A 27,071-nucleotide genomic window follows, 5' to 3' on the forward strand; every position below is an offset into this window, starting at 1 on the left:
GGCCGAATAAGTTCAAAATTGATTTCAACTTGGCAGGATAAGATTGTGAATTTTGTACTTAGACGATTTCTTTTGAAAATTTGGATTTAATTGTAAATTTGAATGATTTTCAAATAAGGAAATTTTTCGTTAGGCTTAGGTTCTTGGAAAATCTTATTTTTTTTGGTGAAATAGAATTTAATTTTGTAAGATGAAGTTAAATTGCAAAATCGATTTTTACTCTAGAGGCAATTTTATTTTTTGTCATAAAATTTTAATTATTTAGCAAAATCGATTTAGAGGAAAATTGCAAAAACTGGCTTTAATAGATTAAATTTGCCTTGAAAGCTTTTGGTATTTAATGAAATTGGTAAATTAATATTAAGAAATGGCTTTTGGTTAGCCAAAATTCAACTTCAAGGATGTATTAATTAGCAAACCATCATTAAATAGAAATTTTTGGCATCCCCAAAGCACCATTCAATTTCGTTTTGCAATTTGTGGTTAATTAGTAAATTAAAAGTGCAGTTTTCATTTTAGAAAATTAAAATTTTGGCAAAGTATTTAAAGTGGGCCACTAACTTAGCTTTAATTTTTTTTTTTTTTTTTTTTTCCTCTATAGGACCAAGTCGGCCAGCCTGGGAGGAAGGTGAAAGCTGCTATAAAGGGAGTCCCCTCCCATTTCATTTTCATCAATTCATTTGCTCCTCATGCTTGGGCGAATTTGAAGCAAGGGCAGATTTCCAGACTTGGGCGAAATTGGTGGAAGGCAGTTTTTTGGCGATTTTTGGGCAATTTCTCCATTGCCATTGTTGGGCGATTTGTCTAAGGGCCAGATTTTTTGCGTTTTTGAGGATTTTTGCTCCACTTTGTGGGCTGCGATTTGTGCCCTAGGTGGCAGATTTTACAGATTTTGCTCCTTTGCTTGGGCGAATTTTGTGGAAGGGCAGATTTTTTTTTCATGCTTAGCCGAATTTTGTGGGAGCCGAATTTTGTGGGGGCCGAAATTTGTGGAAGACAAAATTCTGATTTTCTAGAGGGGCTGCAATTTTTATATCAGATTTGGGCAATTTTGTTGGGAGAAGATATACATATGAAAGTTTGATTTTTGCATAGAAGGCAAGTGTTGGATAAGCTTAGAGGCTTTGTTTTCTAATTTGCAAAGGGATTTGTAATTCTTTGATGTCATATCCCGGGTTCCGAAAAGTTGCTGTAAGATTATTAGTTAAGGTGAAAGTCATCATCTAGAGTTGCAAGGAGTGCTTAAGCTGACATCCATTCTTTCGCTCTTTTCTAAGAATTGCACTACCTGGTTCTTCTTGCCTTTTGGTCCACCACTCTACCATCCCGTAATAGGGCGACGAGCATGGAGGATGATAGTGCAAGTAAGAATCCCAAGCGGGCAAACGCTAAGAAAGACAAAGAGGATATGACGCCCAAAACTTCCTTCTTCTCGAAAATGAAGAAAATAACTGATACTAATATCGCTACAGTAGACATGATACGAATGAGGGACAGACTAAAGGAAGGACAATCCCCCTTGGCAAAGAGGATATACAAGAGCGGAATTGTACATGCAGCAGCTTTTCCTCCTACTTTGCCTTGTCCGGAATTGATTATGGAGTGTGCATCCAGATTTGATCTAGACAGTAAATCCATCATTTTTGGCGAAGGGAAGAGAGTGTTGGCCAACATTGGCGAACAAGCAATTGAAGAGACATTTAATATTCCTCAGAGCAAGGGCATGACAGTTGTAATGGTGGATCAGGCGGCCAAATCATTTCAAGGTAACCAAGAGGCCTACTTCTCACATCTAAAGCGGAATTGGATACACGAAGGAAGGAAAGGAGTTAACAAATCAACAAGGCTTACAGTGGCAGATTTCAAGCCGGAATATGGCGATCTCATTGTTCTTCTCAGCCGGATCATGGGCCTAGCTCAAGCTATGCAATTCGAAAACTGGATGTACTTCTTCATTGATGAAATTGAAAAGGGAAAAGGAAAATTTGATTGGGCTAGGATCATAAGTGAAAATTTAGAATTGCAACTTAGAACAGTTCAAAACCAAAGGCAATTCTACATGGGATCCTATCTGTTTTACTTAATTGCTAGATTGTATGAGAGTCCGGGACTTAGGGCCTTAGGAGAGATTGGTAATGGGCCGGGGCAATATTTGGTGCATGAATGCTATCCGCAGCTTCATTTGCACAATAACAAGGATTACAAGATGTTTTGCGATGCATTCGCCATGAAGACAGTAAGGGTATTACAAGGGGCGCCTGCTAAGAGACTTTCATCGGAAGCAGAAGCAAGGATTAAGAAGTTTGGGAGTTGGTTCATCCAATTCCCGCAATTCACATACATTAGAGTGGCAGGAAGTACTGTTTGTCCCAAGAAGCTTCCAAGATACCCGCCCGACAAGGTAGTTTTGATGGAATTGGCTAGGCAGCTTGAGCACTATGATAGAGTAATGAGGAATGAGGGGAAAACAGGCGTTTCCTTCTCAATTATAATTGGCAATGATAGTTGCCCAAATCGGGCCACCTTTGAGGCTGCGGAAAAGGAATTGGAGTGGTATCATCTAGGATGGTACAGAGCAAGGCAAGGATTCGACCCTGTTGGTCTTATCAAGGCATCTCATGGAAGCGAATTTAAGCATGTTCCCACTATAGAGGACTTTTGGGCCAATGCAAAGGATGATTTTCACGTGAGAAAGCTAGCTTTCTCGAGATTGTCGGTGAACATGATGAGAGATATCAGATGGAGAGGCCTTGATATTCCCGATCAATTGGAGGATGATCGTAGTGTGTTGAGAGAAGACTATGAGACAGTAGTTGGAACAGAGTTGAATCCAGTGGATTGGGACGATCATCAGGATCCTTCCTTGGAGGCAGTCACAAGGGTAGTAGATTTGCATACCGAGTCGTGGTATAATGCCAAGTTGAGAAAGCTACAAAGACAAAAGGTTCTCCTTACTTACGAGATGATGAAACCAAAGGAAGGTCTAGTAGAATCAATCGGACAGAAGGGTGAAGGAAGTGGCCGGCAATCGGAGGCAGTTAGAAATAGCAAGAAGAGGGCTTTGGAGGTAGAGAAAAGCCAAGAACGTTCGGAACCTCCAGCCAAGAGACAGCGGGCAGCGTCGTCAAGGGAGAGTATAACTAAGGCTAGAAGCCAAGAGGTCAATTCGAGTGATAAAGGAGCCGCAGTGGAGGTGAGCTCTGATTCGGAATCAAGTGGCTACAGTGAAAGTACGGAGTACTCCCCTCTCTCGGAGAACCAGCAAGGAAATATGGCAGAAACTAGTAAAGAAGAAGATGGGCCGATTGATATTGAAGAGATAAGTCAGGCGTCTAAAGCCGTTGGTGATGCTTTGTTGGTCGAACCGAATCCGGATTTGGGGAGATGCACTGCACCACTATGGTTAAGGCAAATACTTATGCCGAGAGGCGAGGTGGTAATGGCTCACGCAGTTGATGATATCCAAGGACTAATAGAAAAGGATGATAGCGAGAACCAAAAACAGATGGCAAATACGGTGGCAACGGTAATCAGAAGCGACAGTGATGGTCACCGAAGGGTTCAGATTGCTATACCAACAGTCAATAAGGCAGCGGATGAGATTGCAGCCCAGGAGTACGAAATAGTAGAACATAATTTGGGAAGAAATACAGATGATATGGAATGTGAGGAGGTTCAGGAAGGCATAGCATCAATCAGGCAAAGGAATATGAGAAGGATCACGAAAGGATACTACAAGCAGCAAACAGCGTGGCAAAGTCAGCAGAACTCCGAGCGAAGCACACACCTTGTCCTCCTATGGAAGAAGTTAACGAAAGGCTAGCTAAGTTCATTGCCTTAGCTAAAAGAACAAAAGAAAAAGGAAGAATTATATTAGAAGATCATCTTATGTAAGCCCAAGTGGCAACTTTCTCTTTCTTCTAGAATAGGACAAGTGTTTGTTTCTGATTGGCCACCATTTTGGTGCCTTCTCATTGGTTGCCACTTTTGCACTTTTTTCATTGATCCATTGATGAGGTGGCATCTTCTCATTGGCCGATGGGGTGGCAACCCTAATTAGGGTTTTTTGGATCCAATCTGGATCGTCGATCTTGTTTTGATCTCTACCGTCCATTGTATTTTGGACCTCTATATAAGGCCATTGGCTCTCATTTGTAAAAGGAGGGGGTTGGAGAAATTGTTGCGAAAATAATACCAAAGTGCTCTCTTTTTCATTGCATGTTGACTAAGAACATTGGGTGTTATTGCATGTTTTCTACTTCCACATAGTTAAATTTTCTTTTCAAGTTGAAGCAATTTCATTTCAAGTTGTTAGAGTAAGAGTAAAATAAAATGGATTGTTGCATGGTAGCTTTGGTAGATGTTTGATAGGGGTCAACACTAGGCCACTAGCATCCTAGCGGCTGGTTGGGAGGCTTTGTGTGGTGATCTAGTTTACTTTCCTTTGAAGCGTTGCATCTATGGAGGTAGGGCCGCTGGTTAGCCTTCATTAGATTCGATCCCCGTCCATCTGCTAACCTTCCATTCTTAGGAGTAGGAGTAGTTGAGTAGCCAAATTTCATGCTTAGAAGAGGTTAGTTAGAGAAGTAAACCAAAACATCGGCATTCTCACCTTCCATCGCCATTCACCCTACATTGCCATCATCGCGCCATCAACATCATCCAGCATTCACACCGAACCACCATCTCTATTTTCTCACCAAGATCCAAATTTTTCTCAAACAAGAAAACGTAAGGCCGCCTATGTGATTACCAGCAAATCACATTGATAAAACTGAGCGAGTATCCAACGGTGTAAGGAACATTGGAGTTATACTCATGTCCCATGAGAGATAACTTTTCAAGAGAGGAATTGTGTATTTGATATTCTGTATCAAGCATCCAATTACTAATATGTTATGTAGTGACACAAAACTCGCATCAACAGAGTCTTGAATCTACCCACCAAAGTTTTGTACAATCTCATTATAGCAGTTAGCAGCACCTCAGAAATCCAAATCACACGAAGTCTCTAAAATAGAGTCATCCTAGTGACAGAATCAAAAGTCTTGCAAAAATCAACAAAGCAATAGTATACTTTCATTAATTTATGTCTAGCCTCCTCAATAATACCCCGTAATGTGAAAATGTGATCCATGGTTTGGTAGTCAGCACGAAAACTGGCCTATCCTCTAGCTCTAAACCCTCTCCTGTCAAGCTCTCTAGATAACATAGCATTCAGGGCTGTGACATACAGTTTGACAAACGTATGCCCAATCATAATGGTCCTGTAGTTACCGGGGTTAGAGATAGGACCAATCTTATGAATCGGATAAATCAGATGTCTTGACCAAGAATCAGGGAAACCAATACAAACCACTCTATTAAAGAGTATAGGGAGATAGGAGTCAAGAACCAGCGCACCAAAATTGAAGAGTTCAGCCTGGAACCTCTCCTCATCAACAGCCCTGCTGCATCTCATGGATCTGATGGCCTCATAAATGTTGGAGGGGGTGAACAAGTGACAGTAAGGAGGCAGAATGGGATGGGTAGATGGTTGTCCAAGAATGTCATAAAGAGCAGCGGTGTGAGAGGTTAGGGAGCGAACGTCAAGGGTGGAGGGCGGAGGGGGACAATGGGGGAACAAGGTGCGCCAGAAGAGTTAGGGATTGTGGATAAGCATGGAGCATAGGGATTTACACTAAGAAGCGATAAAGGGTCGTTTCTTGCAAGGAAGAAAACGAAAGGTAAGAAGAACATAGGCAAGCATAGGCAAGGGAATGAGTTTCAAAAGTAGAACGCACAGAGCGATGGAAAGATTTGCAGTTAGCATTGAACCATTGGTTCATAAGGCACGTATTACAACATTTGCTTCTACAGGAGAGCGGAGAGCGGTGAGGGATGGAAAGGATGACAGACTTCCAAATGGCCGCAGCCAGTAAATCAAACATGGAGGAGGCCTCACAAGAATTGCTAAAACAAGCAAGGTTAAGGAACCTCTTAAGATGAGAGGAAAAGAGCTCACTGTCGTCTTCGAGGAAGTAGAAATTGGTAGGGGGGTGGGTAGTGAGAGGAAAAAGGTGAGGAGATTGGAGAGAAGGCGACGAGTGAGGAGAAATGCGAAGAGCGATACTGAGGAGAGCATGGTCCGCAAGAGGAAGGCATGAGATGGTGAAGCTGTGAATGGAGGGGATGAAGGAGGGAGAGGTGAGGGCATAGTCCAAAACGCTCACGCCCCCACAGTGAGGCCAATAGGTAAAGAGCTCGAAACCCAGAAAGCATGAAAGACCATTCAAAATCACAAGTCCAGAGGACTCACACAGCTGGAGTAGATGGCAAACATAACAGGAAATCGGCCCAAGAACATCATGAGAAATACGTTGAAGTCTCAAATAGGTCGGATCAATCTCAGAGGTGCAGATTGAATCAGAACATCAGTTATAAAGAGGAGTCTAGAGTAACCAAAGCCTGAGACAATCGAAATCTAACCCTTAAGCAATGTGAGAAAGATGCAGGTCACATGCAGAGAACAAAAAGGATAAGAAGACCCCGGCACAAATGAGCTATGGAGGAAACCGGAACAAATCAACAATGGAGGACAAATGAGGGTCGAAACAATCACGGGAAGAGAGAGAGAGAGAGAGAGAGGGAATAGTCTAAGGAAAATACAAAACCCGTGTGAGAGAGCCACCGCTAACACAAAGTAGAAAATTATAGACCTCATGTGAGAGAGCCACCTCTACAAACAGATGAGTGTCCAGTTCGATCAACCCAACCACCACAACACACCAACAAATCACGAAATGAATGACGCCCAAGCGCGATGCGATCAAAGAAGCCATGCATGGAGAAGAAAGCCAAAATCGCATGGGGAATGGTGTTAGCAAGAGACGATTGCATGCAGAAAGGTCATGGTGGTTGCAGGAGATCAGGTCAAAGATATTGTTTTGTCAAAAATAATTGCTAGTTTGGAGAGATAATATCATTTTGAGTTTGTAAAATTAGACTCCTTTAGTTAAATATTCTAGTTTTATCTCTAAGACTCGCAAAAAAAGAACACAGAGCTACCAGCACAGCCAAAAAGTCAACTCATCGAAATCTTCGGCTCAAGGAAAGTTACGCCAAATAGTAAGGTAGACAAGTGGTTTTGTGTGGGGCAACTAATGGAAGGTAATCACTAAAATTAGGCTACCAATTCTTGTAAAGGGCTCAAGCAGATGAGATTTTGCCAACAAATCTATTTTGGGGAAAATAATGCTTGCTAAAGGTTGGATCGTTTGCATGGCTAACAAACAAAGGTAGTATCCTAACTAGAGAAAGAAGGAAAAGGTTGGGCTTCCAATGGCCAACTAAATGTGTCTTATGTAAAGAAGTGAAAGAGAATGTCGACCACTTATTACTTACATGTAAAAATACATAAGATTGTTGGAGAATGGTTCAAAATAAACTAGGTTGGCAGGGCCCGTTACAAACATAATACAGAAGGGTGTTGAGGAATGGCCACAACGAATGGAAAAATTGACATGTGGACATTAAGTCCATCATTGACAATTTGTAAAGTGTGGAAGGAGAGAAATACAGGAATCTTTCAAGACAGAAGGAGGTGACGGAGAGATTGAAACAAAGAATTAAGTATGTTAAATAGGAAGCTACGGGGGTTGTGTCTTCAATGAACTTCAACCCAAAAATACCCTTTACATTAAGAGAAAAAGTTTCACAAGGTCGGTAGTTAAAATTAGTGTCGTGAATCGGCTCAATGGGTTAATCCTTTATCTATGGTGGTTGATGATGTTATGTGGGAAAAAGCAACTAAGGGTTAGTGAAATGCAACTTTGATGGTGCTTCTAAATGTTAAGCTTAAGTAAATGCAGAAATGAAAATAAAATCTAAACTAAACCAGACAACCAAATGCAAAATTCAACACACAGATTTATAGTGGTTCATCCACATAATCTGGACTACGTCCACTCTTCAAGCAAGGCAATATCTCTGTTCCAATTAATTTTCCAGTATAATACAACAGCAGCTACAAGACTGATTTTACATATTACTTCATCCCAAGTGGAATACGAAATGACAAAATAAGAACAAACGACTCTGATTGGGTTGCACAAGTCAGAGCTGTTATAGATTCTTAATTCCAAAACCGTTACAATCTCCCACTTGGAGTCCAATTTGAGTTGAACAAAGATATCCCCTACTTGGAATGCTTATGGCCATGTTGTGACAATGCTAAGAGAAACTCTACAGAATTTAAACTTCTCTCGGGGTACAACCTTTGTGAACACATCAGCCAAATTAACCTTTGAATCAATCTTCTCTAACTCTAATCTTCCATCTTCAAGAGCATGTCATATGAAATGAAATCTGGTCTCTATATGCTTTGTACAACAATGGAAAGCTGAATTTTTAGCCAAATGGATGGCTTTCTTGCTATTGGAAAATAGAGTGAAGTTGGATTGTTTAAACCCCAACTCCCCAAATGATCGTCGTAAGCATATCAGCTCTTCAGCCCCCTCAGTAAGAGCAATGTACTCAGCCTTGGTAGACGAAAGGGCAACAACTTTTTGCTTGCAAGAAGTCCAGCTAATCGCTGCCCCAGCAAAAGTAAACACATAGCCTGTTGTAGATCTCCTTTTGTCTAAGTCTCAAGCCATATCAGAATCAATATATCCACAACTATAAGGAGTCTTACTATTAAAACATAAAACATGAGAGGAAGTACCTCTCAAATACCGAAGAATCTATTGAACTGCTTGCCAGTGAGTTTTTCCTAGATTACTCATAAAACCACTCACAACTCCCACTGCATGAGCAAAGTTCCAGATGTGTACTAACCATTGCATACATCAAACTCCCAACTTCTGAACAATAAGGAATGTCATCCATCTCATGTTTTTTCTTCCGATGTAGGACACATCTTAGAAGACAAATGAAAATGATCAGCTAATGGAGTAGCAACCGATTTGGCATGTGACATATTAAACTTTTCCAGCACTTGAAGAATATACTTTTCTTGAGATAATCTGATTTCTCTTTTATGTCTATTTCTGATTGTATCCAAACCAAGAATCTTCTTCACTGCCCCTAAATCTTTCATGGCAAAACGAAGAGTCAAATGCATCTTCAACTCATGAATAACTCATATAGTATTCCTAGCAGTCAACATATCATCAACATAAAGTAGCAAAATCACAAACTCACTAATAGGAAGCCTCTTGTAGTAAACACACGAGTCTAATTCGCAACAAGTAAAACCTTGTTGAGTCACAAAGTTATCAAATCTTAAATACCATTGAGCGGGCCTTGCTTCAGCCCTTATAAACTCCTCTTCAATCTGCAATATCAATGTTCTTTCCCCTATTTAACAAATCCTTCCAGCTGCTCCATTTATAGTTCCTCCTCAATATCCCCATGTAGAAATGTTGTTTTTACATCAAGTTGCTCGAGTTCAAAATCCCACGCTGCTGCTATGCCCAAAACCAAACGAATAGTTTGTTGGAAATCTAATACGGAAAGTGAGATACTAAGGGGGGTGAATTGGGATGTACAAAACTTCTTTCACTTCAAACATGAAACATATTTGATATCACCACATAAATGTTGGAGTTGAGGAAAGCCAACTCCGAAGACGCCAAGATCACCTGCATGCGAAACCTGTCAAAGAGAAGCCATAGAAGGGAAGAGCATAGAGCACGGGCAAAAACCCTAAATGGACATGAGAGACACCATGAATGCAAACACAATGAGAAATGTATTTACAATAAGAAATGATGTTGTTATGATGTGATGTTGTGATTCAAATACAATGAGAGAGAGCCCGAATATAAAGAGCTCATGGAAGCTTGTAGAACAAGCTGGAAGGAGGTAGAAGATAAGGATGACAACAAGAAGGGAACAAACTCCCGTGTTGTCAACAACTAACCACTACATGCATTAAATATGAAATATTAAATAAATGCATGACCTAAGTAAGCTTAAGCAATAGAATAAATAATTAATAATTAATTATTTACTCTAACACCCCCCCTTAAGTGCAACTTGGGGAAATGCCTTAAGCTCACAAAACTAAGATGAAATGCATAATGGGTCCCGGCAACGAGGCCATTTTAGGTACCCAAGTACAATGCAAGAAGAATGCAACCTCTGTAAGCGAGGAAAGAGAAAAAACCACATGGGAAAAACCCTCCCCCAAAAAGAGGTAAGAACCTAGTGAAGAGCTGAAGAAGTCTCCAACTAGGGAAATTGTCCCCTAAAACAGGAACAAGGAATGATCATGAAGAAGCAGCATCACTGAAGCATGAAGAGCCGCAAATTTGTCAAACTGCTGATCTGAAGAACCTCCATGGAAGAAGAAGGCACGAGCCGAGCATGTCTATATGGTAGATGATCCATCTCACCGAAATGCATAGGTAGCCAGCCACTGCAATCGCCTTGTATATAGGATCAACCACTAAATACATAGTTCACACTATCGAACCATCGAACCATGGATGCATTAGAACACAGCATAACCCCCCCTTAATGCAGACGGGGTGTGATGACAGGCAACTGAGAAGGTGAGCCAAAATCTCCTGCAAACGAACCAAGAACGAGGAGAGAGGAAAAGAGGTACAGACACTGATAAAGACACGGTCTAACTGACTCGGCATGGGGCTAATGTCGTGGAAGGGACACTCACTTGACAAAGGGAGAATGCCTAAAACAGCAAACAAATAATCCCCCCCATGGTGCTTTATGAAATAGTGCATGCACAACTGACTCAAAACAACGTTCATGACTCCCAGAATGCAAAAGTGACACTTTATCTCAGTGCGATACAAATAAGTGCTTCAAAATGATAGCTACAATGATCAAAACTGAAAAAGAGCTGAACCAAAAGAAAGTACAGCCAAAAAGAAAGCAAACCATGCCAGGAAAACGATCTCGGGCCTAAAACACTCAAAATATCCACCATAGAGCAAAAACGCCAAAACTATGATAGAAAGAGCAGAGGCCAAAAACGAAGAAAAAGGACTATATTTCTGAAAAGAACACAGACCCAGCTTTCCAGAAATATAAAGTTTTCAAAAAACTGACATGGGACGCAAAAGATATGCATGTCGGAGTCAAAAACAGGACTTCGGACTTCAACAGAAAAAACGAGCAATAAAAATGCATCAAAACCAAAAAATACCTACACCAAAATCTCCGTCTCGGAACCAGCTTTCCGGCGCTTCTTTCGGATCAGAAAAATACCTCCGTATGCAAGAGTTATGGCCAGAAAACCACAAGTAGGTCCAAAAGAGAACTTGAAGGAGAGTGCAAGCAAGGATGAATGATGCATGCTGACGTCAGCATTTGACGGGAAAAAATTTGACAGCCCGTCACCCGTCGCTGCAAAAAAAAGATGCCACGTGGCATCGCCACGTGGCAGTACGGCAGATGACGTGGCAGGGGCCACGTGGCAATGTGCCACGTGGCGCGCCTGCCACGTGTCAGTCACACGACGCGGCAGAAGACGCCACGTGTCGCTGACTGTGCAATAAATGCTGCAGAGCTGGCGCTGACTGGAGGCGGAGCTGTCGGAGCGGCGCTAGCGGAGGAGGTGGCTGCAGGGCGGCGAACACGGAGGAGCCGCCGGCGGAGGGCGGCGGACGGGCGGCTGCCGGGAGGAGGCCGGGCCACGGCGGAGCGCGGGCGGCGCTGCCTGCTGCGGCCGCTGCAGGCTGCGCACAGGTGGCGCGACGGCGGCCCCGTGGTGGCGCAGCGGCGGCGCTGCAAAAAGATTTTTTTTTTTTGTTTTTCGCAAGCCATGCGTCCGTACGATCCGTACGGCAGCGACCCTGGAGGCCTCAAAAATTCGCCAAAATTGCCCTGTCTCCAAAAACGACAAGTTTTATATGAATCCTGACTGCAAACGGCCTTCCGGATCCAATGGTGATGTCCGTTTGGGCCCAAAGTGCTCCGAATTTATGCAGATCCCCTGATTTGAAGAAAAATTGCACAAACAAACTAGGGTTTGTGACTTCAAATCACAGCTTCAAGATTTCTTCAACGAAGCTGCAGCAGGAAGGCTCTGATACCATGTTGGAGTTGAGGAAAGCCAACTCCGAAGACACCAAGATCACCTGCATGCGAAACCTGTCAAAGAGAAGCCATAGAAGGGAAGAGCATGGAGCACGGGCAAAAACCCTAAACGGACATGAGAGACACCATGAATGCAAACACAATGAGAAATGTATTTACAATAAGAAATGATGTTGTTATGATGTGATGTTGTAATTCAAATACAATGAGAGAGAGCCCGAATATAAAGAGCTCATGGAAGCTTGTAGAACAAGCTGGAAGGAGGTAGAAGATAAGGATGACAACAAGAAGGGAACAAACTCCCGTGTTGTCAACAACTAACCACTACATGCATTAAATATGAAATATTAAATAAATGCATGACCTAAGTAAGCTTAAGCAATAGAATAAATAATTAATAATTAATTATTTACTCTAACAATAAACTCTCATTTAAACATTCATCTTACATCATGCAACCATTCAGATCTACCTTCTAATTGCATGAATGTAAATTCATAAGCGTATAACACATTAACACACAGATTTGGTAACGAATAAACCCTCCAAGGTGAAGGTAAAACTATGGTGGGGATGACACCCACAAAATCTTCACTACTGCCGCAATAAAGTTGTGCTTGCTAAGGCTACAATGATTTGATCACTACTGATGATCTACCCGATGAGGGGTCTGCCATGTTAAAGGCTAATAGAACTGCTAGGTTCTACCTTGGTTAAAGGATTTTTACATCACAACTAAGTGAGTACTTTGTTAGTAGATTTACATAAGCCTGTTAAAGCTACTCTATTAAGAGATTTAAACCCTGAAACACCTATTAATATGTTCAGTACCTGATCCTTCAGTTAACACTTCAATGCTTGATAACAAATCTCTATGCAATATAATATCACCTTGTTGCGATAGCTCTTCTCTACCCTACTCAAAACTCTTCATTGCACTGCTCGGTCTTAACTCTCTAATTCACCTCCAAAACTTCGCATGCAATCAGAATCTTAACACACATACGCCCATACATACGAACTAGGTCATAGACCCTCCTTAAATAGATATTTGGGTAAACCTTCTAGATCCAAATCAAAGCTCTAGAATCAATCCTTTTGTCACTTAGTCCTTGCATTTTTCTGATTGGTGGATTGCCTCACATAGGGATTAATGATCTTCCTTTGAATACGTAATCACCTCCTTGATTATCTCCTAGATCTTCAAAATTCGCTTCCTGTTCGATAAAAATGATTTACCTTAGATTTTCTGTCATTCCAAACAAAAATGTTAAATTGTATCACTCGACACTTACATAACACCGACGCTCAGCATAAATTGTTTCAACATGTTGTCCCTCGGCCTTAAATGTGCTCGGCATAAATTGAATAACTCGACCTCTGCATCACTCAACATCAACTATTATCCCTAACAAACTTGGCAACCACTAGAGTACTCTACAACCATTAGCTCGCTCGGCAGTAACTACTACTCGGCACATGACTTGAAATATTTACAAGTCATCCCTCCTTAGCTCGGTCTATATAGGATGACTCAGTCGCAATGATGACTGAAAAACCCTGCCTTGTGAATGACTTAAGTGTTTAACAGTAATAGACAACATGACTGGATCAACATAGTTTGCATTTTTACCACTGGAAAAAAAATCTCATTAAAATCAACTCCCTTTTGTTGAACAAAATCCCTTCACTACCAATCTGGCCCTGTACCTTTTTTGTCCTCCATCTTCCTCTTTTATTTGATATACCCATTTATTTTTCAGAGCCTTACAAGGTACCAAATCCCATGTCTAATTTGCATTCAAAGACTCCATTTCATCTTTCATGGCATCCATCTAAAATGTTGAATTAACATCAGTACATGCTTGCTTATATGTTTGTGGCTCTGCCTGATCAGAACACAAAGAAAACAAGAGTTCATAATCATCAAATTTCTTAGGATGTTTTCTTTCTCAAGTAGATCTCCTCAATTGAGCATTTGTCTCACTTTCATTGAATCCCTGTGAACTATGGACTACACTAACATCCTCTATATTTTAAAAATCAAGTTGAACATTTTTAGTCGCCCGTGTCATAACTCATTGTTGATTTATGGATGTTAAGCCAACAAAACCCAATTGCTGTTGGGGAGTGATTGAGTGTTGATTGGACATATCACTTTCATAACCAGTCAGCGGAGAAGGGGAAGGTTGTGGATGCTCTGATAGAGAGTGACTATACAGCGACAAAGGCCCAACTAATTCATTGGCAGCATGTGGGCATGGATGAACAGTCCACCATGGAGTAAGGGGCATATTTGAAGAGAAGGCTCGGGTCAACTTTCCCAGCAAATGGTCAAACATAGAGGGGGACGTAGTGTGTGGGACATGCCAGTTCATGGTGGAGGATGATGGGTTTTCTTCACCCAACATCGGCTTAAACAAAGTGTTGGGCGTAGTGAATAAAGGTTGTGTGAGATGCATAGATTCAACACCCAATGTGGAGTCAACTCTAGTATGTGGAGGTTCAGTCGCGGGTTGAAACAGAGTGTCATGCTCTGTTGAATTTTTACCATCACTACCTAGTATGGTGGTAGCATGAGCATCCGAGGGAAGAGGTGTTTGGAATAGAGGTTGCGATGGATTAAAACCAATGCTTGGAGTTATTATAGTGGATGTTGGGATTATACAAGTTATAGATTTTGAAGCTATAACAGTGGTAGTGGGATGAAATGTAACCCAAGGAGTTTTCTGTGGGTGAGAGCCATTATCAAATAAATCAAACTTTATGTAATCAGTGGAGAAATATGTTGTGTGTTCAAATCTGAGAATGATTTCTCATTAAAGACGACATCCCGACTGTGAAGCACCTTATGAGCAACCAGATCCCATAATCAAAAGCCAAACTAATCTTCACCATACCCCAAAAAAAACACATCTTTTGGATTTAAAATCCAATTTCTTTTATAGCTCCTTAGGAATGCGAACATGAGATTCTTTTACTAGTCCACCTTTCTTTCGAAATTTCAAAATCAAGACAAGATGAAGGAGCCCGATTAATTAAATACACAACAGTATTGCACACTTCTGCCCAAAATTGCTTCCCCAAACCGATATTAGATAACATAAACTGAGCTCTCTCCAAAATCGTTCGATTCAACCTCTCAGCTGCACCATTTTCTTAAGGTGTATAGGGGATTGTTATAATCCTCCGAATACCATGATCTGCACAAAAACTACCAAATTTCAAAGAGCAAAAGTCGCCACCATTATCCGTTAGTAGAGATTTAATCTTCTTTCCAATCTGATTTTCAACCATAGCTTTAAAACATTTAAATTTGAAAAACACTTCTGATTTCTTATTCAACACGTAAACCAAAATTTATGAGTGCAATCATTAAGAAAAGTTATAAAATAATTAGCACCACCGATTGAAGTTACCTTCGTAGGACCAAAAACATTGGAATGCACATGCTCTAATGGAGAAGATTTCTTCTCATGACCCGTCCTTACGAAGCTGTTGTGATTTTTCTTTCCATAAAGACAAAGTTCGCAAAGTTCCAAATCGAATGATTTGAGGCACAAAAGTTGGTCCCTTTGAAGCATCACTTCAAGACCCCTTTTACTCATATGAGCGAACCTCTTATGCCAAATTTCAACGTTACTGTCCGCAACTGCCATTGCTGCTCCCACTTCACCATTGCACTCTAAAACATATAAACTTCCAAATTTATCTCCTTTAGCTAAAACTGACTGACCTTTGGAAACTTTCCATGAATCAATATCAAAATTAACATTACAGCCTTGTGTATACAACTGACAACTGAAATCAGATTACGCTTTAGTGTAGGAACATGCCAAACATTTTTTAAAAGCCATTGACTCCCATTTTTCAACGACAATAAAATATTCCCTTTGCCAACAATATCACATTCTTTCTTATCCCCAAGAAAAACTTTACCAAACATACCTTTGTAATAATTTGTGAATGCATTCCAACATGGAGTAGCATGGAAAGATGCATCAAAATCGAGAACCCACGAACTTGCATCTGTGTCACAAGCTACAAGTACCAAAGTTCCATCATCTTTAACAACTATGTAATGTTCCTGTCCACCTCTGAGATAAACAAACAATGAAATAATGGTGTTGCCTTACAAGAGAATGATCGTATGCGTAAATGGGCAGTCCGTACTGTGTTGGTTGAGCCGTGTAGTATTTGGTGGTTGGAGCCAATGAGATGTGGTACAAATGAAATCGGGTGAATTAATTCAATACAATCAATATTAAACTCGATCACCTTTACCAGAGATATTAATAAAACCAGTACATGTGTAGAATAAGAATTACCAATTGATATAAATGTAAATATTTGCAAACAATAATGGCACTCCAATTTGCCAGATCTGAGCTGAGTAATACACAGGCGGAATAGGGTGAGGGTTGATTCCCACCGAAACCGCAAGAGCCAAATAGGGAAGATCTTTCACTTCCAAAATGGAGAACAAAGAATACCAACAGGAATTCGCAATACATAGAAAATAATCCAAAAACATACCTACTACTACCTACAAGCCATGCTTAAATACCCATCGGGGAAACCTTTTCGAGGGTGTACAAAGATAGCCGACGGCGACAATAAAATCAAAATAGGTTTGAGATATATTAAATCAATCGGAACCACAAATACAAATATTAACTTGGGCCCATATTAATTAATTAAAGGTCCTTTTATTATATTATTTAAATTCTGGGACCAGTTAATTAGTTAATTAAATTAAATTATTACATAAAAAAATTGGAGACATTACAAATCCTCATCGGCCAAAGATTGCTTGTCCTCAAGCAATACACAAACTCCAGGATCCCAAACCGTGCGCAGATGCAGATTGCTGAAAACTCCATGCTTCTTCAGGATCACATGTGCATAATTGGATTCAATTGACATGAGTAGATCACCATTCAAGCTCCGCTATGCCATTTTGATATAAATATTGTTCCGTCCTGAGTCACCAAGATCCCAGACTTGAAATTCATCTTTGTAATCCATCATGATTGTCACTGGGGAATTGATTTCATAATCAACCAACTCTAAAGATTGGTCCTGCAAATAATCCTCAATCGAATCCACATCACCACAGGGCTGAACAACTACCGATAGAGCTTGCTTATTCGCAGGGTCGCTAGTAGAACCCAAAGTTCCATCAAGTTGATCGTCAAGCATTGGGTTAATGTTATTTGTGCAAGTACCTTCTTCCATAATCATTTCCTTAATCTTTGATTTGGGTACCAAGCCAGTGAGGATTTGTAATGTCCCCAATTTTTTTATGTAATAATTTAATTTAATTACTTAATTAACTGGTCCCAGAATTTAAATAATATAATAAAAGGACCTTTAATTAATTAATATGGGCCCAAGTTAATATTTGTATTTGTGGTTCCGATTGATTTAATATATCTCAGACCTATTTTAATTTTATTGTTGCCGTCGGCTATCTTTGTACACCCTCGGAAAGGTTTCCCCAATGGGTATTTAAGCACGGCTTATAGGTAGTAGTAGGTATGCTTTTGGATTATTTTCTATGTACTGCGAATTCCTATTGGAATTCTCTATTGTTCGCCATTTCAGAAGTGAAAGATCTTCCCTATTTGGCTCTTGCAGTTTTGGTGGCAATCAACCCTCACCCTATTCCACCTGTGTATTACTCAGCTCAGATCTGGCAAATTGGAGTGCCATTATTGTTTGCAAATATTTACATCTATATCAATTAGTAATTCTTATTCTATACGTGTACTGGTTTTATTGATATCTCTGGCAAAGGTGATCAAGTTTAATATTGATTGTATTGAATTCATTCACCCGATTACATTTGTACTACATCTCATCAGCTCTAGCCACCAAATACTACACGGCTCAACCAGCACTGTACGGCTCTTTGCAATCATCCATACAACCAGCTCATACTCATCATACAGCCCTCTAAAAATAGTTCGTACAATCCTGCTTGAACTCACCATATGGCCCTCTGATGTCCTTTGTACGGACCTGCTGAATCAATCGTATGGCTTGTCCAAATACCATCTGTGCGGCCATCAAAACACTCCCTTAGCTAATACGGACTGCCCATTCACACGCACAGTCATTCTCCTATAAGGCAACACCATTATTTCATTGTTTGTTTATCTTAGAGGTGGACAGGAACATTACAGTGGTATCAGAGCTAGTGATTCTGCCAGCCTATTGGAAGAATGGAGAGCTTTAACTTGGATTACACTATGGCTCAGTTTCCATTTGATTAGAGGGCACATCTGTTTGTTGAATACTCCAAGAATACTTTTGCGTGCCAACTATTGGATGGTCAAGTGCAGGATGACAGATACAAGGTGGTTGGCGATGTCATTTACCACAAAGACAGAATCTATTTGGTACCCGAATCGAAGATGAAGGAAATGATTATGGAAGAAGGTACTTGCACAAATAACATTAACCCAATGCTCAACGATCAACTTGATGGAACTTTAGGTTCTACCAGTGACCCTCCGAATAAGCAAGCTCTATCGGTAGTTGTTTAGCCTCGTGGTGATGCGGATTCGATCGAGGATTATTTGCAGGAGCAATCCTTAGAGTTGGTTGATTATGAAATCTATTCCCCAGAGACAATCATGATGGATTACAAAGATGAATTTCAAGTCTGGGATCTTGGTGACTCAAGACAAAACAATATTTATATCAAAATGGAACAGCGGAGCTTGAATGGTGATCTACTCATCTCAACTGAATCCAATGATGCACATGTGATCCTAAAGAAGCATGGAGTTTTCAGCACTCTGCATCCGCACATGGTTTGGGATCTTGGAGTTTGTGTATTGCTTGAGGACAAGCAATCTTTGGCTGACAAGGATTTGTAATGTCCCCAATTTTTTTATGTAATAATTTAATTTAATTAATTAATTAACTGGTCCCAGAATTTAAATAATATAATAAAAAGACCTTTAATTAATTAATATGGGCCCAAGTTAATATTTGTATTTGTGGTTCCAATTGATTTAACATATCTCGAACCTATTTTATTTAGTGTTGTCGTCGGCTATCTTTGTACACCCTCGGAAAGGTTTCCCCGATGGGTATTTGAGCACGGCTTGTAGGTAGTAGTAGGTATGCTTTTGGATTATTTTCTATGTATTGAAAATTCCTGTTGGGATTCTCTGTTGTTCGCCATTTTGGAAGTGAAAGATCTTCCCTATTTGGCTCTTGCGGTTTTGGTGAGAATCAACCCTCACCCTATTCCGCTTGTGTATTACTCAGCGCAGATCTGGCAAATTGGAGTGCCATTATTGTTTGCAAATATTTACATCTATATCAATCAGTAATTCTTATTCTATACATGTACTGGTTTTATTGATATCTTTGGTAAAGGCGATCGAGTTTAATATTGATTGTATTGAATTCATTCACCCGATTTCATTTGTACCACATCTCATCGGCTCCAACCACCAAATACTACACGGCTCAACCAGCACCGTACGGCTCTCTACAATCATCCATACAACCAGCTCATACTCACCATACGGCCGTCTAAAATAGTCCGTACAATCCTGCTTGAACTCACCGTACGGCACTCTGATGTCCTCTATACGGACCTGCTAAATCAACTATACGGCTTGTCCAAATACCATCCATGCAGCCATCAAAACACTCCCTCAGCACAATACGGACTGCCCATTCACGCGTACGGTCATTCTCCTATAAAGCAACACCATTATTTCATTGTTTGTTTATCTCAGAGGTGGACAAGAACATTACAAGCTACAGTATTGACACCATCATTTATTACTTTTTTTGCGCCTTCTTGTAATTCCAACATTGCTTCTTTGTGTGCCCTGGTTTACCACAAAACCAAGTGCCATTTCTTCCTCTAGATCTTGAATGATGATTCGATCTACCTCTTCCATTATTGTTATGCCTGCCTCTTTCATGACTTCTACCTCTATTGCTTGTGCTCACAGCTATTAGAGCATCACCGGAAGAGGGTTCTCAGTGCTTCCTTCGCATGTCTTCACTACGTAGTGTGCCTGCAACTTCATCAAATTTCAGCTTGCTCTTGGCTGCTATTGAAGTGCTCACAGCCATTATTACACCTTCCCAGCTGTTTGGAAGTGAACATAACAATAAGATTGCCTTTATCTCATCATCTAATGGGATACCAACTAAAATGAGTTGACTAACTAATGTATTAAGCTCATTCAGATGATTCAACATCACTCCCCCTTCTTTCATTTTCAGATTGTATAGCTTCTTCGTTATTAACACTTTATTTGATGTTGAAGGTGTCCCATATAATGAAGATAATTTCCCAACCAGCTCTCTAGTTGTCTTCTCACCTGAAACGTTAAACAACATGTTGCTTGACAGAGCTAAGAAAATCGTTGCCCTTGCCTTCAAATCTATTTTCTACCATTCATCATCTGTCATCTTTCCTAGGCCCTTTGTTTTACCAAGCAATGCAAGTTGCGAATCTTGCTTGATGAGCAATGACTCTATCTACACTTTCCATAGCTCGAAGTTTTGCCCAGAAAATTTTTCAATTTTCCACTTATCCACCTCTTCCATGGTGCATGCAAATCTTCACTGATTTCCAGAAAATAAAACGAGCTTAACCAGCTCTGATACCAATTGTTGAGCTTAAAAAATTACAGAAATGAAAATAAAATCCAAACTAAACCAGACAACCAAATGAAAAGATTCAACACACAAATTTATAATAGTTCATCTAGATAATTTGGACTACGTCCACTCTTCAAACAGGGCAATATCTCTATTCCAATTAATTTTACAGTACAATACAACAGCAGCTACAGGACTGATTTTACATATTACTTTCATCATCCCAAGTGGGAGACAAAAAGACAAAGAATAAGAACAAATGACTCCGATTGGGCTGCACGTGTTAGAGCCGTTATAGATTCTTTATTACAAAAACATTACACTAAAGGCAACCTTGGCCCTTCAAGAGCAGGATTTATCATTCGAGATTGGGATGGTAACCTTAATGCATATGCGGGGAAAAGACTAGTAGATAGAACAAATAATGTAGCAGACGCTGAAGTAGCATTACTAGCCGACAGGGCAGCAAAAAGATTGGGAGTTCAAAAAATTCATGTAGAAGGAGATCCACAAATAATAATAAATGCAATAATTAAAAGTGACATGCATGCTTGGCCTCTTCAAAATTACATAGAATGAATCAATGAGGAATTCAATATCCATATGAATTTTCCTCTCAGGTAGCAATATACAACACAGATAAGGGAAGCCCTCTTGTGGAATTCAATACCCGTACGGATTTTCCTTCACAAATGGTGCACTTGTATAATATCATAAAATGTCTTTGATCTCCACATTTATTGTTTGAGAGATTTAGATGATCGTAGTTAATTCCTGTTAAAAAGGCATGAACAAGTTAAATAAAACAAGTATGAGAATATAGAATCATGCAAAACAAGTCCACTAACATAATAAATGAATTTTCTGTATAATATTCTCAGTGAATGAATGAATGAAAGATTTTAATAGCATCCACAAGGCCGAAGTAGCCTATGGAACCCCCTAAGTAGCACACACCTAAGAGTAGGGTGCCAAGGTCTTAAGCACTTTGTAACCTCTTCTTTAGATCTCTTCTTCAATAATGTATTCTAATCACAATGTTTCTTGTTCTCTCTAGTTGTGTTTCTTCTAGTGTTCCACGGGGACACATCCCCTATGGTTTTAGGGTTGTACACGTATTGGGGACGAAACGGGGACGCAGGGACGGATTTTGGCCATCCCCTGAGTCATCCCCATTTTGGCAAATACGGAAACGTCCCCGAAATGGCCAAATTTTTTTGGCAAGTTACTTGGGGACGACTAGTAGTACTGAGGACGGCTTTGCTGCCCCTTATCCGTCCCTGAAATTGCTGGTCATCCCCTTTTTTCTAGCCAATCTGGTAAAGGCAAAACAACCCCAAAAAATTATTTTTTTCTAATTTTTGCTGTCCGCACAGCCCCTAGTCATCTTAAAGACATAATAAAAATATGGAACCCATATTTGGTCCATTAAAACACTAACTCTTCTAATCATTTTTAGATTTGACATACTTGCTAAGAGGAAGAAAAGAACATAAAAGCAATAGCAACAGTGAGGAAAGATTGCCTTTAGTGAGGAAAGCTTGCGTTTAGTATTTACTAAATATTTTAGTTGGACTTCTCTTTATTTCATTCTGATTTCAGCATGATACTTGGAACCTTTAGGCGTTTTGATTTTTGCTATATATGTATGTGATATTGTTATAATGGAAGTACTTAGTATTTGTCATTTGATAATATTCCATGTATTGATCTTCTAAAATGTCTATGGTGAATGGTTTATCAATGTTATGATATGCATATTTGAATTCTGTCTCTATATTTAAAAAAATCCCCTACGTTTTTAATTGCCATCCCCTAAATTTTGGCTTCAAAGAAACAAGTCCCCATCCCCTAAAACGCCCCCATCCAAGAAACTCTATGGAGCATAGGTTTTTCCAATATAGTACTTAAATTGTCTACTTTCAAAATATCCACATTGGTGGAACGGATGTCATTGTATGTTGAGCATTCTAGGATAAAATGTCGTTCTATTTCTACCATACCTCTGTTGTACAATAGGAATATCTTTTTTTCTCAATCTTCCTTACATATCGTCCATCTACTTGTTTCACACCTTGAATGATGAGAACTAGCCCTAAGTTGACCTACGATCATTTTGCTCTCTATTTGATATTTTCTCCTATGCATTTGTTTTCCTCATGGTCTCCCATAGGATTAAATTTTCTGATATAGCGGGTTTTTTTACATCCATTTTGCTTTGACCAAATGATATTACTGAATTTTTCCCCCACAAAGTTTTTTATTTCCTCATTTGTATCCGGACATTCTTGTATGGTAACATCCCATTTTTTCATTTATTTGTCATTTTGCTTCATTCCCATGTTCTTTCTTCTATCTAGTTTTTCCTCCATAATCAATTTATGGCCAATGATGTTTTTCCATGCTTTGTGTTTTGTATATGTAGTTTAACAACCAGACCATTGTCGAAGCCTCTAACAGTAAAATACCGGTTTCTGCCAACAAGATATCATAAGGTACAGCACTTCTAATTTTGAGGCTGCTGACGATTAGATGTTTTTGGATCCTTTCTACTTACCATACTTATTCTCCATACTATCATGCAACATTATTCCAAATGTTTCTTCATTCTGATTTCAGGCAAAATTAAAAGTTTTTCCAAACGAAAAGATCTCATTGGAATATCATGTTTTGAAAATGTAGATCCATTCTGTTGTCAGACAAAACTGAAAGCATTTCCAAAGAAAAAGATCTTGTAGGAATATTATTTTTCGAGAAACACCTACATAATTATTAAGTCAATCTTGATAGGTCATGACTCATATATCATTAGCTGTTTGAAGCACAGGACTTCCAGGGAAGGATATGCTCCGGCAAACTTAAGAATTTCCACTACACTTATGCCCAGGTTGCTACTGTATTTTTAAAACCCTTACCTAATACTTTAGCTTGAGCTACAAAGCACATTGTTAATGCTCGGAAATCAAATAATCATAGTTTTTTTTAAACTAAAAATGTCTAAAAATTTGTAACAAATTAGGTTTTGGTCCAAATCTTTAATACTTTACCCAAAAACAAATTTTAGAGAGAGAGAGAATTGAATGTTTGACACTTCACACAATTTAAAACATCTTATCAGACAAGTTTCTGTTAGAGGAATTAAATTGATCAAATGCTAATTGATAATGCTAGAAATCTAGATCTCGCCAAATATGATGATGGATCAGGATAATGTAAATCAGATAACACTGCTTACTCAGCTCGGTGAAGAAGAGAAAAACTATGACGGTAGACGATAGTATTGTAATCACACCACCAGAGAAGCTTCTCTGGTAGAAATCTTCACTGATCTTTGGATATGCATCTAGCTGCCGAAGCTTGTTCAGTAACTCCATTTTTTTGTATATGTGGGAAAATTAGCCACCAACCTAGCGCTTGATTTTCGAACAAAGGAGATTAAAATCGCCCTACAAAATCCACCCAAATATAAGAAAATTGAAACTATAAGACAGTCATTGTGGGTCAATCTCTCAAGTTTAATTTCTTTGGTTTTCTCGCGAAAATTACCCACCCGTTGTAGGTAGTCTTATTGAATGGTTTGCCCACGGATAGTTTTGTTCCTAGGAAACAAATTTTAAGATATCCACGCGCGGACGACAAATAATATAACACAAAATAAAAACAAGAGCCTCTCTTTTGTGGGGGAATAGCATATGAATTTAAATTTTATAGGAGATAAAAGATGTTCTATGCTTATCAAGTCATTCTAATCATTTTTCTTTTCTGTATTATTTACATGTTGGTATGCCACATCTTACTTTTAAAGTGATCATTTTTCATTGTAGTTATTTTCAAGAGGATTGTGTAGATTTAGAAATAGATTTGAAATTTATGAAAGGCAAGTAATAAAGATATTAAAAAAAATCAAAAACATCAAAAAATTATACAAATTAGTTTTTTTTTAATTTCTTTTAATAATAAAAGAATAAAAAAAAATAATAATTATGTTTCATATGAATAAAATGTAGATTTAGAAATAGATTTGAAAGATGTGGAAGGTAGTGGGTAAAGATTTTAAAAATATTTAAAATGAAAAAATATGAAGATATGAATGTTTAATGATTTGTTTAAATTATTTGAAGCACTATTTTTTAACATCTATTTATTTAAGGAGGCAATCAACGCATGGAGGTTTCAGAGGAGGCGATTGTTGAGGCTACAGGATTGGAGCTTGAGGGTCTCAATTTTTACAGGGAGCGGAAATGATCAAATAGAGTTGTTGATGAGTTTGTGGATTCAGAGCTTGAGAAGAGCCATTTGGTTAAAATCAGTAAGTCTTACATCAACCCGGCCTTAGTCTCTCGTCCCTGGCGGTTCGTTCTGTTTGTTATTATGGAGTATTTAACTTTGGATGGGAGATTCACAAAATGTTATGGTTATCACTTCATGCTGGCCAACCACTTTAAGCACAGTGTCAAAATTAATTTCCCTTTCTATTTGAAACAGTCCCTTAGTATCTCTCTTCAAGCTTTACAAAAAGACCCAAATGGCGAACATGTCTGCCATGAGGGTCTCATGGTGCTTATTATGAATGATTTAAAGTCTAAAAGAATTGTGAGGAACAGAGGCTGCATTAAGGATGCAGATTATGAAACGGAAGGGAGCTTGCAAGAGAAGGGTTATGACTCTGAAACCCAGGATGAAGCTGAAGGAGGTGAGGTTAATATGAACAAGGGCACTAGGAATAGATCTAAGAAGAAAAGGAGCGGCGGGACACTCTAGTTCTGAGAAGGAGAGTGATTTTGTGGAGGATTTGATGAGGAATTATAAGAAGAAATCTGAGATTAAAGGTAAGAGGGTTAAGGAAAGTCTGGGGGTGAGGGCTTCTTCCCCTTCGGATGATGAGACCCTTGCTCGACGACTGGAGAAGAAAAGATATCATTCAAGACACCTTGAGAAGGATTTAGGAGATAAAGGGGAGTTGGGTGACGAGGATTCTCAGGAGCAGGGGATACATGAGGATTATGTTGACAAGTATGAAGCTACTCCTAGGTCTGTGAAAAGGCTGTATGGTAACCCGAGAGCTTTTTTGAAAGAAATTGGAATAATGAAAAGTCAAATGCATACGCTTGACAGGGACATGCAAAACTTAAGGAAGTTAGTTGCGCATGCCAGTAGAATTGTACGTGGTGAGCATACTCTCGGCCAACATATTGATAGGCTAATGGAGGTGGTTGGGAGTGCTAAAGATGTCAAAAACTTAATGCAGAAGATCTCACAATTGGAGGCCAAGAACAGGGCTATTGATAGAGACTTCAATGCGAACCAGGGCAAGGTTACCATGATGGAAGCCAAGATGAGTAACCTTGAGAAACTGATAAAACAAATGGCTGACAATATGTGTACTTTGCTGAAGAAAATGGAAATTGACAAAGGCCAGGATTCCCCTCGGGCGGTTGGTAGCCAAGGTCCTAGCAAGTGCACTAGGGCTCACTCAAAGAAGATTGAAGACACGGGCAAGAAGGATGAGGTGAAGGCAGTGGTAGAAAACATGCAGATCCTGACAGATCAAGCGTTGGACCTGATCAAGGCTACTTAGCTAGTTCTTTACTATTTTTTTTTTGTCTTTTTTGCAGTTTTTGTGATGTCTCTTTGTTGTTTCTTTCAACAGTTATTTCTGTGACCTCTTTTGTGTTCTTTTTGGAGGTCTGTCTCATGTTTACTTCTAATTGCTCTATTTATTTCTAGAATGACTTGATGTAAAAAGGTTTCGGGTCCTTAAAACCTATTTTTACTTAATCAAAACATCTATTTATTTAATAATAAATAAATAAAATAATAATATCATTATTATTTTTGAAATTAAATTCACAAAATTGAATGATATGATTTTATTATAGTAGATAAATCGTAATCTAATTTATTTATAAATTAATGATAAAATGACACATGAATAATACTATGATATAAAGATAGTTTAAGTATTTGCCCTTTATTCAATTTACATTTTGTGTGAATACATATGCTATTTTATATGGACAATTTTTAACAGCTATTTTAGTACTTATAAAAAAATACATATTCAATCAATCAAAAAATACAACTAAAAAATATTTGTTAGTTAAAAGGGCAATGATCAAATTGTGGGGATGAAAATATTGATAAAAACACCTATTAACCTTGTGGGACTTTTCAGTATTATTATTGTTCCCCCATCTGCCAGACTTCTTACTTCCAATTTCTCTTTCAGGATAATCTACGAATTTTTTAGAGAAAGTTGAACTTTATGAAATTGGTGAGCTTAAGGACAAAGAATCAAAGTAACGAAATCATTTGCCTCTCAAAAAGAGGTAGCAATATTTCCACAGCAAAAGCAAAAAAGCCAGATTGCATAGCATTCA

At 39.1% G+C, this 27,071-nt stretch overlaps 1 protein-coding gene across 1 annotated transcript in view; it reads right to left on the reverse strand.

Annotated features, from left to right (window-relative positions):
* LOC149537177 (uncharacterized) overlaps nt 1–24,370 on the reverse strand; it is a 241,446-nt gene extending 217,076 nt beyond the window's left edge. The window contains exons 1-2 of the mRNA XM_089807323.1: nt 24,242–24,370; nt 23,927–24,137 (exon numbers count right to left, since the gene is read on the reverse strand). Coding sequence (XP_089663449.1) covers nt 23,927–24,065 — 139 coding nt within the window. The 5' untranslated portion in view covers nt 24,066–24,137; nt 24,242–24,370. The remainder of the gene's footprint in view (nt 1–23,926; nt 24,138–24,241) is intronic.
* Nucleotides 24,371–27,071: the final 2,701 nt, after the last annotated feature.

This window comes from Cupressus sempervirens, chromosome 10 (assembly GCF_028749045.1).
Source record: "Cupressus sempervirens isolate cs-2001-9-10 chromosome 10, ASM2874904v1, whole genome shotgun sequence".
Lineage (NCBI taxonomy): Eukaryota > Viridiplantae > Streptophyta > Pinopsida > Cupressales > Cupressaceae > Cupressus > Cupressus sempervirens.